This window comes from Archocentrus centrarchus, chromosome 5, assembly GCF_007364275.1.
Source record: "Archocentrus centrarchus isolate MPI-CPG fArcCen1 chromosome 5, fArcCen1, whole genome shotgun sequence".
In the NCBI taxonomy this organism is placed as follows: Eukaryota; Metazoa; Chordata; class Actinopteri; order Cichliformes; family Cichlidae; genus Archocentrus; species Archocentrus centrarchus.
In genome coordinates, this window is record NC_044350.1 from 23929068 (window position 1) to 23943440 (window position 14373).

Below are 14373 nucleotides of genomic sequence, written 5' to 3' on the forward strand. Positions count from 1 at the left end.
TAGCGGGGAGTGTGTGTCCTGAAAAGGGGAGTTGAAGTCCCACCTGAGCTACTGTAATAATGTAAGGGAGAAAATTGTGTATTGAGATAAGACCGCCCTAAAAATGTTTCTTATAATGTGAAAATATGGTTAGAGGGGCAGGGTAGTGCTCCGATGGGAGGTATATTCACGTGGGAAAGTTGTTTGTTTTGGCAAAGAGAACAAGTCATGGAGCCATTGCATGAGGATCGAACTAGTACGATACATAGTGGATTGGGAGCTTCCTACTATGCCCATTGTTCCTGATAACAGCAGGGGGAGGTGTGAGTTTGGGCGATAAAAGGCAGAGGCAAGGTTGGGAGAGAGAGCTCTTTTAGCTCCTTTTTTTAGCGCACTTTTTGCTCTTCCTCTCCCCCCTTTTGCAGCGGCTCCAAGGCACTCAACTCCCGGGAGGGCTTTTTGCTTTCTTGTGCTTTGTTTAACTTTGTGCTTCAATAAATCCTGGAAACGAAACCTGCTCATCTCCAGTGAGTTTTTGTAAAGTGTGAAGTTACTATCAAGGTGCACTGGTTTCGATTGGTCTCACTTCCGCCTGGTAAGAGGGGCAGAGGGAGAGAGCCGCACCACGACCCGACAGGTCTCTAATAAAATAAGATTCGAAATGACCTACAAACACAAGGATAACTAGAAAAAGCATTTCCTGAAGAAAATGCACTGTGAATGCTGCAAGCTGAATGATTGGAGCTGAAATGCCAGGAAATTCTTCAGAGCTTAATTCTGATTGGCTGAAAGAGTTAAAGCAGCTGAAAAATGCTGAAAATGAAGTTGAAATACAAAATAGCTGAAACTGTCAATAAAGTAGCTTAACTAAACTCGATTTGTTTAAAGGGAAGAAAAACAGCCTAAAGAAATTTTTACTGTAGCTGAAGAAAAACGATAAAAGTCATTGAAATGGGTGAAATGGGCCACCATGAGTGAGATGGCTATGGCATCTGATGACCTTGGGCCATTTTTCCTGAGTATGCTGTTCTGACATTGTGTTATTAAAGCTGCTGCTTCTCTGGTTAACCACTAGGGTGAGTGTAGTATCAGCAAAAAAAAAAACAAAAAAAAAACAAAAAGCAAGAAAATTTTTTTCTTATTCAACTGAAGTTTGCTCAAGTGTCAATATAAAAAGTTTTAAAGAGTCAAAAATGGCTTGAAGAAATAAACACTGAAACTTTGTCCTAAACATGAAGGAGAAATAAGGTGCAGAAAACTGTGGAAAGAATGAGTATAATATCATTGAATATGAAAAGATTTAAAGTTCAAAACTCAATGGAAAATCTTTTAAGTCTGGAGTAAAGCAGGACTTGAACCTGCTCTGTCTGCATTCATGGTCCCTGTTTCTACCACTGAGCCAACAGGAGCCTCACACAAACAGTGAGGTTTGCATGCATACATATTGGAGAGCTCTGCCAAGCTGAATGCTTGTAAATGCGCCAAATGAAAACACCTGCCAGGTGCACTACCTACCTGCTGAGGTGCATGCACTCTTGGCTTTATTTTAAAGCTTAAACGGTGTCTCTAGCTGAAGGTATGCTGAAGTTATTACATTTCAAAGAACAGCTGGACTGCTGGACAGCTGAACAGCTGGACAACTGAACAGCTTAAATGCTTGGCTTTATTTTAAAGCCTAAATTGTTTCTCTAGCTGAAATGCCAGGAAATGCTTCAAAGAGCTTAAATCTGGCTGAAAGAGTTTAAGCTGGTGAATGAATGCTCAATGGAAAATTTTTAAAGTTCGGAGTAAAGTGGGACTTGAACCTGCTCTGTTTGCTTCTTGTGCATTCATGGTCCTGTTTTCTACCACTGAGCCAACAGTAGTGTCACACAAGCACTGAGGTTTGCAAGCATACATATTGGAGAGCTCTGCCAAGCTGAATGCTTGTAAATGCGCTAATTGGAAACACCTGGCAAGTGCACTGCTTACTTGCTGGGATGCATGCACTCTGTCAAATTTGCCTCAGTGCACCTGTCAAATAACTTCTAAATCAAAAACCGTAGCTCCTATCAAAATCATTTTTAAACTGTGAGCGTGACAAGGACCTGCTCTAGACAGTGGTGTAATTTTAATTTTCCTGGGCTCAAAAGTGTGGCCGTGGGAGCAGTTTAAATAAGGTGCTCATTTCTGCTTTGGAGAAAATCACCTCTCTGAAATTACTATGGAGGTTAATGAAGGAGCTGGAAGGTACTCCCTCTGTTTGAATGCTTACAGTTTAAAAAGTGTACATTTGACAGGGTTTAGAGACAAATTGTTTGAAAGTAGAGAAGCAGCTCTACATTTTGAGCATAAAATGATGGCTGTAGCGCAAAGAGTGTGGACACAGTGGCAGTTTAAAAATAAATTTTCCACCTGAAAGTTTTGAAGTCTCCCACTCTACTAATCAGGCTCCCACTCTAGCAAACGCAATACACAACCATTATAAACTCTGAAACGGCTGAAAAAACACCTTAAACTTAAACTCTCACTGTGCTTAAACCGTAAAAGATTTTGAAACACCAAGTAATAGCTGAATAGCTGAAAGGCTTGGCTTCATTTTAAAGCTTAAGTGGTTTTTCTAGCTGAAAGTATTATCTTTTAAAGTCTGAAAGGATTTGAAAAGGATTTGAAACTTCCCCATTCATTTTGAATGGCAAAAATGAAGATTATAAAAAGTTCAATATCTTAAAAAGTATAAAGGTTACAAAAAAGAAAAGTAATAGCATAAATCTCCAGAACAGGCTGAACGTTTTGATACCAGAACGGCATCTGTAGCCCAAACACTGCTTGAGTTTTTAGCGACCGAAGGTTTTTGGAGTACAAGAACAATACTGTGAATGCTTGCAGCATTCACAGTAATGAAGGGAGATTTGTTTTGATAAAAGGAACAATTAATGGACAAATGTTTACCCTACTCAATGTATATACACCACCAGGTAGTAATATCACCTTCTTTAAAACCATTATAGATCTGATTGTTTACCACTCTGAGGGAACCCTTATCTGTGGTGGAGATTTTAACATTCATTTGCAGCCTAAATTAGATGTCTCAGGTCAAATAAGTGTTAACAAGGGAGCACATATCAAACTTCGCTCACTACTTAAGAATGTAGGTCTAATAGATATTTGGAGGGAAATGTTCCCAACCGCCAGACAATATACTCATTATTCCAGCCCACACTCAGTATATACGAGGATAGATTACTTTTTTATCTTTAATAAAGATAGAACCAGGATTTCAAATATGGACATTGGAACTATAGATTTAAGTGATCATGCACCTATTTATATTACAGTGGACTTGGAAGAAAAGAAGAGAGACACAACATGGCGATTTAATTCAAGTATGCTTAATGATCCTCATTTTAAAAAGAAAATGGCAGAAGACATTCAGAGATACCTAGATGAAAATAACAATGTGAAATCTCTCCACCTATCTTGTGGGATGCAGCAAAAGCCGTCCTAAGGGGGAAGATAATTGCAATTGCCTCCGCTAAAAAGAAATGGAGACAAAAGACGTTGCAAGATCTACAAGAGAGATTAAAGCTATTGGAGAACCAACATGCCCAAAATAAAAACTCTCAAATACTAATAGACATCAAGAGACTAAGAAATGAAATTAATGATTTGACCTCACAAGAAATAGAAAAAAAGATGCTTTTTACTAAACAGCGTCATTATGAAAGTGGGACTAAATTCACTAGATTATTGGCATGAAAACTTAAAAAACAACAAGCTGAAAGGGCAATCTACAAAATGCGAGACCACCAAAAAGACATAACAGAAACTAAACAGGAAAAAATACAATCTGCTTTCCAATCCTTTTATAAAAAACTTTATTCAAAAATTCCTGGGGATAAAGAACATGAAATAGATTCTTTTCTAGATACTAGTCATGACTGAAGAACAGAATAATAAATTAGGAGCTGAAATTACACTATTGGAAGTACAAAATGCTATAAAAAAGCTAAAAACCCATAAATCACCCGGTAGTGATGGTTTTACCTCAGAATGGTATAAAGCCCTTAAAGATAAACTTGCTCCACTTCTCCTCTCAACTTTCAATTGGGCACTCAAAAAAGTACAGATCCCCCCTAGCTGGAAAGAGGCAATCATAACCCTCATACCAAAGGAAGGAAAGGATAGACTTGAATGCGGATCATACAGGCCAATTTCCATTCTCAATGTGGATTACCGTATTTACACATCCATAATGTCAAAAACGATGGAGAATATACTACCAGACCTAATACAGAATGACCAAACCGGCTTTATTCACAAACGGCAAACACAAGACAATATCAGACGCACACTTCATATTATGGACCACATACCAGCGCCATAATGAAAAAGCAATGATAATTAGTTTAGATGCCGAAAAGGCATTTGACTCCGTAAGCTGGCAATACCTATACAAAGTACTGCATATATTCCAGATAAGCAGTTTAATAATTGATACTATTAAAGCCATCTATAACAACCCAACTGCTAGGATCAAAATTAATGGTTACATGACAGAACCACTGGTACTAGAGAGAGGGGTCCGACAGGGCTGTGCCTGGTCCCCTGTCTTCTTCGCCTTATTCCTAGAACCGATGGCCCAATATATTAGACAGAATAATAACATTTGTGGTATAACAATAGACAGATTAGAACACAAAATAGCAAGCTATGCGGATGACGTACTCTTATATCTAACCAAATTAGAGACCTCATTGCCTAAAGTAATGAAATTTCTCAGTGCTATTGGCCCATTGTCAGGATACAAACTGAATATAGAAAAGACCGAAATAATTTCTTATGGTCACCTTTCTGAACAGCTCAAAAATGCATACCCATTTAAATGGAATACAGAATCAATTAAATATCTGGGGGTCATATTGCACATATTGTGAAACCTTTATCTGATTTGTGAAACTTCAACAAAAGGCGATTTCAGCACCTTTTTTGCATCTGGATCACATTAGAACTGCTCAAGCTCCAAAACTACAATACCTACACACTTCAAACCTGGATTAGATTATACTAAACTGATAGCAGAATACTTTAAACCAAGTGTGTGATTTGTGAAACCTTGATCTGATTTGTGAAACTTCAATAAAGGGCCATTTCAGCACTTTTTTTCCCATCTGGATCACACTAGAACTGCCCCAGCTCCAAAACTACAACGCCTAGGTAGAAATAGGTGAGGTGAAGCAGGGTCTGAAATAATGAAACATGTTAGCGTAAACCCTTTGTAACCTTTATTAGAATGTAAAGTAAATATTTGTATTTTTAGAAAACAGTTTTTACCATTACATTTTTGGATGTAACGCAGGCATTCATAAATGCACTGGAAAACACCAGAGCACTAACCAGGGCTGAGGCAGTGGAACAAATTGAACATGGCCAAGTGGAGGAGAGGTAAGAGAATTAAAATGACTGAAGCAATATGACAATCTAAAAATAATCATGTATAAGAAACAGAAAAAGAATTCAAGTGATTCATAACTTAATGCCTTTTTTGCAGTTAGAGAGGAGAGCTTCTCATGCAACTACGAGCAGAAATACAGAGACGATCAAATCATAAAACTCAAAGAAAAGCTCCGAAATAAAAGTGTTTACAAGTTTGAAGTTTGGCATGTTTATGGTTTTAACTAGGGCTTGTCATACTAACACACACTTGCCTATTTGGACTTTTCTTTTCATTGTGCTCTAATTATTAAGCCAGTACAATAGAATAATCTAGTCCAGGTTTGAAGTGTGTAGGCGTTGTAGTTTTGGAGCTGGGGCAGTTCTAGTGTGATCCAGATGGGAAAAAAAGTGCTGAAATGGCCCTTTATTGAAGTTTCACAAATCAGATAAAGATTTCACAAATCACACACATGGTTTAAAGTATTCTGCTATCAGTTTAGTATAATCTAATCCAGGTTTGAAGTGTGTAGGCGTTGTAGTTTTGGAGCTGGGGCAGTTCTAGTGTGATCCAGATGGGAAAAAAAGTGCTGAAATGGCCCTTTATTGAAGTTTCACAAATCAGATAAAGATTTCACAAATCACACACATGGTTTAAAGTATTCTGCTATCAGTTTAGTATAATCTAATCCAGGTTTGAAGTGTGTAGGTGTTGTAGTTTTGGAGCTGGGGCAGTTCTAGTGTGATCCAGATGGGAAAAAAAGTGCTGAAATGGCCCTTTATTGAAGTTTCACAAATCAGATAAAGATTTCACAAATCACACACATGGTTTAAAGTATTCTGCTATCAGTTTAGTATAATCTAATCCAGGTTTGAAGTGTGTAGGTGTTGTAGTTTTGGAGCTGGGGCAGTTCTAGTGTGATCCAGATGGGAAAAAAAGTGCTGAAATGGCCCTTTATTGAAGTTTCACAAATCAGATAAAGAGTTCACAAATCACACACTTGGTTTTAAATACTCTGCTATTAGTACAGAATAATCTAGTCCAGGTTTGAAATGTGTAGGTGTTGTAGTTTTGGAGCTGGAGCAGTTCTAATGTGATCCAGACGGAAAAAAGGTGCTGAAATCACCCTTTATTGAAGTTTCACAAATCAGATCAAGGTTTCACTAATCACACACTTGGTTTTAAATACTCTGCTATTAGTACAGAATAATCTAGTCCAGGTTTGAAATGTGTAGGTGTTGTAGTTTTGGAGCTGGAGCAGTTCTAATGTGATCCAGTGGAATGGCCCTTTAGCCATTTCCTGAATCGGAAGCTGCAATCGGAAACCAACTTCAGCTTCGTCATTTGAAGGAAGTAAATTATCTACTCCCTCTCCCACTGTGTTGCATATCAGGAAGTGCTTTTCAACCAGGTGGCTCTGATCCATGTGCTGGTGACATTTAAGGAGATGCTGCTGAAGTGCGACCTCAGTACGGGTCTGGGTCAGTATGAACTGCTGTCATACCAGCAGCCAAACTTTATTAAGTTAGTTTAAAATGTTAAAGCTGGACGGTTAAGTCAAAGTAAATTTCATGATGATGCTAGTTTTATTATAGTATATTTTCAGTTTTTGTGAAAGCGATGTCCATGTCGAGCCAGTGAAAGACAGCCGGGGCAAAATACAGAAATATCTCCTGTAAATATTCCAGACAGAAGTTACGCAATCAGTTGGGATCCCATCACTCAAAACAAGAAGCTGGGATTTCTGAGGCCTTAACTTTAGATTCAGTGTTTACATCAAGCTTTAAATTAAACAGACACCGTATTGTGAGATTTACAGTGTTCTCTTCATGAACAACAGAGTACCTGACGAAGGCAGCTGAGGCGTGTGCAGAGCAGAGTCTGCAGCAGCTGCTGAAGAGGCTGCTGCAGACTCTACCTCAGTCAGAAGAACCAAGAGCCCAGCCTCAAACTGCAGAAGCTGCAGCAGCTGGTGGCTGAGTGGCTGAACAGCAGGAAAGGGCAGAATACCTCAGATAAAGTCAGTGTTTGAAACAAGAGATAAAATACACTGTGTGTGTGTGTGTGTGTGTGTGTGTGTGTGTGTGTGTGTGTGTGTGTGTGTGTGTGTGTGTGTGTGTGTGTGTGTGTGTGTGTGTGTGTCATCAGTCCTATTATTCTATCAGCTAAGTTGTAGCTGGAAGTCATAAATGTTTCTGTGAAAAACACTCAATAAGAGCTCCGTTTATTTGTCTGTGCAGATTCTTATCATCGTACAGTATCAGTTGACTCTGATGGCAGCAGATCAACAATAATCAGCAGCTTGAACCAGGTTACAGGTGAGCAGCACACTGACCAGGTCAGTCATCACATTATCAGCAGCACTAAAAAAAAATAAATAAATACAGCACTGTGGAAGAAAGGGTTACTAAACTAAAACAATATTCAAAGAAAAATAAGGCAAACAGATGACTTCAAACAGTTAATTGTATTTGCGTTTTTTGCTGTTTGAGGCGTAGCTGCAGTTTGTCCAGAGCAGGATGAGAAAAAGCTGAACGGTGCCGCTGTAGTCAGCAGGTAAAATCATCTATTCATTTTTTTTTATTATTTAAAAAAAAATTTAAAAAAAATAATATAAAATTTAAAAAAAAAAAAAAAAAAAAAAATCATCTATTCATCTAAACTGTCGAGCAGATTTCAAGATGTATAGAATTTTGATAGCTAGAAGGAAAGAGAGCTGGTTAATAAAGTTTGAGGTTATTAACATTTAAAAATAGATTGCTTTTTTAATTATCAACTTCTTATGAGGATTCCCCAACAAGTTCTTCAGGTTATTTGTTACAGGTTTTTTTGTTCGTACCGTTTGAGCTGCCTCAGGAGGGCGTTTCTGAAAAGACTTAGAGGAGTGTTTTCAGTTCCAAAGGGCAGCAGAGCACGTGTCGGCACCAAGACTTTTGACCAGGAGTCGTGTGTGACACCACTTTTAAGATTATCTTTCGCTCACTGTTTAGTTTGGATATCACTCACATCCTGGTTTGTGCTCAAATATGTTAAAACATATATTAGAAGAGCCTATTGAAAATATTGAGATATATGTTGAGTGTATAATTCTTTTCTGTTTGTTTTTAGTCCAGATCACAGCCTAATTTCAGCAAATTACTTATAAATCACAACCAGAATATGGCATTATTTTATATTCTGGCAATAACAAAATGTATACATGTAATAGCTGTTTATAGTGATCTTCAGTTTAGGGGTCATTCGTCACGCTGTCTGAATAAGTATGACTAAACATGCTGTTCTCACACTCTGTCCTGTTCCCAGTGTGCCTGACAGTGTGTGTGTGTGTGTGTGGTGTATGAACAGGATATTGGCCCCAACTTCCCCTGGACCTGTTTCTCTCTGGTGGTTGAGTACGACCATCCAGGCCAGTCTCCGTGGTCTGCGATCTGTAGGGAGAGGAGCATCAGCCACCTAACGTTCAACACCAGCATCTGTGATGCTGGTCAGCTGCCACCACATTCAACTTATTGATATTATTGAAGATATTTTTGTTTAGATCCTGTTAAATGTGCTTGTTTTCCTAAAGAGAATACCTTGTGGTGTCTGGAGGACAATGTGCCATACGTGTTATTCGTGACGAAGGGGCTTCTTAACTGTTCGCTGCTGCTGCAAACACTCGAGTCAGGGTGAGTTCAAATGAGCAAAAACACCTGCAGTCCAATAACAAGTTAAATGACCAACCAGCATCGGGATAATTTTTACATGATTTGAGTAGGTCAAAGTCCACAAGTCTTTGTGCTCAGGCCAATACTTTGAATGCGAATTTAAGTGTGAGTGAGGTCATTCATCCTACATTTATATTCCTCTCCTCTCCTCTCCTCTCCTCTCCTCTCCTCTCCTCTCCTCTCCTCTCCTCTCCTCTCCTCTTCTGCTGCATCACTTTTGACATTTTAACAGTTAATTATGAGCCTGACAGCTAAAAGTCAATCAGTCAATATTCTGCCTCTGCCTTGTATGGATTATCCTTACCTTCAGACAGCAGAGGTCATTTTTTGATCACGTTTCTTCCTCCCAGCAATGGTGAGCTGCTGTTTAGTTGTGCGGTGAAACGTGTCTGTCGCAGGTTCAATGTGACGGTGCTGGAGAGGAGCCACTCTCCTTCCCTGCAGATGCTCGGGGGGATCCACAACTACACGGTGATCACAGTGGATGAAAGCACCGCCATTGTCATTCAGGTACCAGGAAACACAGAAGCAGGAACCTAACTGATATTATATAGAGATGTTAATGTAAATCTAATGACAGTAGACTCAATGAATATGGAAAAAAAAAGTTTTCTTTAGACATTTCAGTGTAATATTTCAGTTATTTTGTAGCATTATGTAACTTTCATTTCGGTGATCACTGGACTTTAAAATGACTTTTACAGAATCACTATACAACTCTGATTTAAAAACAGAAAACCCATGTCTCTTATAATACCTCTATGGCTGAACGTTTTCCCCTACCCCCACCTGTTTTTTAAAATTTTTAATAAATACAGGTTATTATGCACTGATTTTAGTGGTTCGCCTACTTGTGATTAACGTGTACATGGTACGTGAACATAGTGCACTACCCCCCCCGAATAAAGGTCTTTCTAACCTGAACCCTAAAATAAGTGTTATCCTTCAGACAGCCTTCAGAGGGAGGTTTGGCTACATCAGCCTCACTCCCAGAGTCTCAAAGTCAGATCAGTCCTCATGAAGCCAGACACACGTACACACTTAGTTGCTGTGAGGGTGGATTTCCTCGTGTTTTTTGTCCCGCCAGCTGTAATGAGCCTCTTGAGTATTGTGTGGAAATGCTGAACAATAAACTCTGCAACAACTTTAAGAAAAACGCACATACTTTTACTGACACTGACTCTGTGTGTGTGTGTGTGTGTGTGTGTGTGTGTGTGTGTGTGTGTGTGTGTGTGTGTGTGTGTGTGTGTGTGTGTGTGTGTGTGTGTGTGTGTGTAGCAGCAGGATGAACTGTGTCACGAGCGAGCCAGTGAGGGGCTGGTGATGAGGCTGACTGCTCTCTCTCTTCAGTACAGCTTGTGCTGGCTCATTCTCCACTGCCCAGACAGTCAGGGAGGAGGGTGGGTGTCCACATACACTTCATCTTACAGCCTCTCATGGAGAGTGTATTTAATCTTAAACCAAGTATTGACCCTAAAACCTCCTAAAATCTGATGATTTCATCTTCCAAAGTGAGGCAGGTCCTGATTTATGTCTGCTAAACATTAGTACGATACACAAAGGCTCACTCTGGATTGTGTCTCTGCAGATTTTCCAGTGAAGCCTTCAACAACTTGGTGTTGGTCTATTCATCTCTGGTGCTGTTCAGCATGAAGTCTGAGGATCTGGATGTGAAGGTATAACATAAATGTTACTCCTGCCTGTAACTGATCTTTCATTTGTTTGTTTTACCCAATCTTTTCAATTTCTAAAGAAATGCTGAGCACAGCCTTTAGTTACCCATAAAATGCTGGCAAAGGTATAAATGGCTGAACTGATGTTTGGTCTTCATGTTCTCTCAGTTCTACTTTGGGGTCTATTTCCATTCACATGAAAATAGAATCCTAAGAAGAAAGACTATTTCATTTTAAATCAAATTAATGAGGTTTCTGGATGAATATTTTAAACAAAAAGACTAAAAGTTTTGAAAAAATGAACAATGGGATCTAGTCATTTCTGAACTCTGTCCTGCAGGTGCTGATAGTGTCGGATCTTTTGGAAATAGCAAAGTCCGTCAGTCGAATTTGCTTCCACCGCCTGATGTCCAGTGACAGAGACCCTCTCAGCTTCCTGAATAGAGACTGGCTCACTGTGATGCCCTCACAGGTGAGCCTCGAATCCCAAAACCAAAGCCATTCATAGAGAAAAATGTAGAATAATTCACATCAGTTCAGTGGTGAACTAAAGCAGTGTTTCGACTCCATTCTTAAGGGCATGTTTGTATTTTTTAGCTATGACTAATTAAAGGAATCCATTTGTACTCCTAAAGGATAGCTGGACGGCGTACATTTAGAAAGTGAGCCTTCAGTTCTGTTTTCATATTTCTACGGTCACACTACAGAAACTAGTGGTTGGAGACCAAAACACAACCAAAATGATTGACTGTGTGCACAATAATTAAGAGGTTTACCCTTTTATTTGGAGGGGAAAGCGAAATGTCAAAAAAGTAACTTAAAGGGCCAAATTGTATGTTATTTTTGACATCAATTCGCGGACCAGAAGGAGGGGGCAGGGCCAGGAGTTTGACACCCCTGCTATAGACAAAAGTTGCTCTGATTCTGATTTGTCATTGTTTATTTCTTTTGCTTCCACCAGGAAGAAAAGAGCTTGTCACAGTTCCCTGGCATCAACCCTCTGGTTGGACAGCTGATGCTGAGCAGAGCTCCATCCTTCCAGTGGCTCCTGGCGGCCTCTCTGTCTCAGCTCAAGGAGCTGCTCCCTGAGGTGCCACATAAAGTGCTCAAGGTGATCAGATGCAGTAAATATTCTCATTTTATAAACACATTATTATTCTAGACTGAAGGGAAAGTACTGTTCAGTTACCCCAGTACCGCACTCCTAGTTTAAGCTGGATCAGTGTCGCTCTATCAGAGTTCTTTAAAAATTATTTTAAAAATTATTTAAAGAGATATGCATATTTCTATAACAGCTGTGCATTTTCTACCATTTTGAGGTGTGATCAGAGTTCAGAAACTTTGATTGTTCACAAACGTAGTAAGGCACAGTCCTACACGTGGCACAGGTGTGAACCGTTCATGGTTACACATGCTACAGGTGCACCAGTGGATCTCACATCTGGCAACACAGGCAATGAGCCAGAGAACAAACATTGTAAGCATAGAGCGCTAACATGGAAGTGCCTTAGACCTGCATTCATTATTGGCCAGCAGAGGGCGACACCTCCGGTTGCAAAGGGGAGGTTGTGGCTCCACTTCCTATCTCTGTTGCGAGACAGGCTAAAGTAAATGTAGAATGAATGACTATTCGTGTGGCTATAAAACAGCATCTGTGGCTGCATTAATTTCATATGCATGTCAGTCTGCCAAATCTTATCTTCTGTGAGGAAAAAGTAATTGGGATTTTTTTTTTTTTCCCCTTCTCTTCCGGGTTTAGCTGTTCAGTGACACCACCTCCCTGTATCCGCTGGCAGCAGATCCAAAATACCCTCAGACCTTTACCACTGAAATAACCCAACAAAGCGGCCCACAGACCGATACTGATGAATATGAAAGCATGAAGTCCCCCCCCCCATCCAGACCTGCTCTGTAGCAACCAGAATACCACCTTCCTGTTCGGAGTCACGGATGCAGAGGAGAGCTTCTTTAAACAAGACCCGACACTCCAGGATGGCAATTCAGATTTCAGACTTGACCTGAGTGATTCTGTTGGCAGCCCAGATGTTTATTTCCAGGGAAGCTGGACCGCGAGTGATCCACGGAAAGAGGATGGGAAGCTTTCTGGCTGGAGGAGCCTACCCGGGGTGGTGGGGAGGGTTGTTGAAAGATCAGTCAATGAGTGGACACACAGGGCTCCACCAAACGATTACACCTTGTCTTTACACCCTGCTGACACTCCGTTCAAACTGGACTCCACCTTCAGTTCCAGTCCCATCCTCCAGAAACCAGCCAGCACCCAAATGTCCACATACCCTACACTCTACAATGACCTTTAAACTAATGATTCAGTGCATTTAATGCAGCCCTGTCTTCCTCTGGAGAAGCAGATCATGGATCAGGAAATGTTTGAGCTCATCACAGATCAGCTTCCTGAACTCTGTGGACGGATGTGGGGCTCAGTGAGGGAACGTCAGGTTATTGTCACGGTCCTGCGTTTTGTGTTCTTTTGGTTTCATTGTTTTTAAGTTTACTTATCGTTTAGATTCTTAGTTTGTATATTGTTCTGTAGTTTATTAGTTATTTATATTATTTATATATTATTCCTGTTTGCCTTTGTACTTCCTGTCATCCATTTTAATGATGCAGGAATGCTCATGTCAGTGTAGACTCTACCAAGGCAATAAGATTTGGTGTTGTTGGTTCGTACTAACTGACCAGGTTTCCTTATTTTTTTAGAGTTTGGAAAGGCTGTGATGAGCTGAAGACTGGGGGGCATTATCATCCCTCCATCCTGTCTCTTAATCCACAACTGATGCTTCTTGTCCCGGGTTACTGAAGGCTCAGCCTCCGTCTCAGAGCTGTTCCTCTCTTCGGTGATCAGCCTGTCGGCACACGCGTCATGAACCCCTACAGCGATTCGTATCGAACTCTCATCCAAGCGGCGTCGCAGCATCTTGTTCACAACCCCCTCCCCTAGAATCGGCTTCTGATCCTTCGTACGATCCATCTCCTCCAGTCATCCAGACGGATCGTAGTTCTGTTATAATTTCACACCAGGCCTCATCAGACCACGCAGGATGTCAAGACTCGGTCCCATCACCGAGCACCGCACTGCAGCTTCCAGACTCAAATCCAGAGTTCAGTGTCGGCTCCAGTCCTCAGTCTGCTCTAGCTTTAGTCTCCTCTCCAGAGCCTGCTTTCACAGAGAATCCCTACCCTCTTCCAGGCTCTTCATATCAGGTCTCTGTGATCGTCCCCTCCTCAGACCTCCACCCATTTCCCCTCCCAGCCGAGCGCTCTGAGAAAAACTGTCCGGACCTGGAGTGCGCCATCTGCTTCAGTCAATTTAACAGCATCTTCCGCTGCCCCAAGATGCTCCAGTGCAAGCACACGTTCTGCCTGGAGTGCCTGGCACGCATCAATGTCAAGTCGACTGAGCCCAGCGCCATCCAGTGCCCGCTGTGCCGCAGCTTCACGCCCTTGCCCACGCTTGGCCTTCCCAAACTGGCCACAGACTCAAACATTTTGTCTTACCTTCCAGCTGCTGTGCAGAGAGTCTACAGCATCCACTTCCTCCGCAGCAAAGGGAAGCTGCAGGTCAAAAGGTCAGCAGTATGTT

At 40.8% G+C, this 14373-nt stretch overlaps 1 protein-coding gene across 1 annotated transcript; it reads left to right on the top strand.

The window, feature by feature from the left end:
* Nucleotides 1-5384: 5384 nt before the first annotated feature.
* On the top strand, nucleotides 5385-13090 carry LOC115779966 (protein shortage in chiasmata 1 ortholog-like). The gene is given in 17 exon segments (XM_030728871.1): nucleotides 5385-5403; nucleotides 5510-5613; nucleotides 6786-6873; nucleotides 7233-7296; nucleotides 7298-7416; nucleotides 7651-7710; nucleotides 7885-7948; nucleotides 8696-8717; nucleotides 8720-8876; nucleotides 8961-9060; nucleotides 9498-9609; nucleotides 10378-10499; nucleotides 10688-10775; nucleotides 11113-11244; nucleotides 11734-11883; nucleotides 12532-12660; nucleotides 12662-13090. Coding segments are annotated over 17 exon segments (1959 nt in total).
* The last annotated feature ends 1283 nt before the right edge of the window (nucleotides 13091-14373 follow it).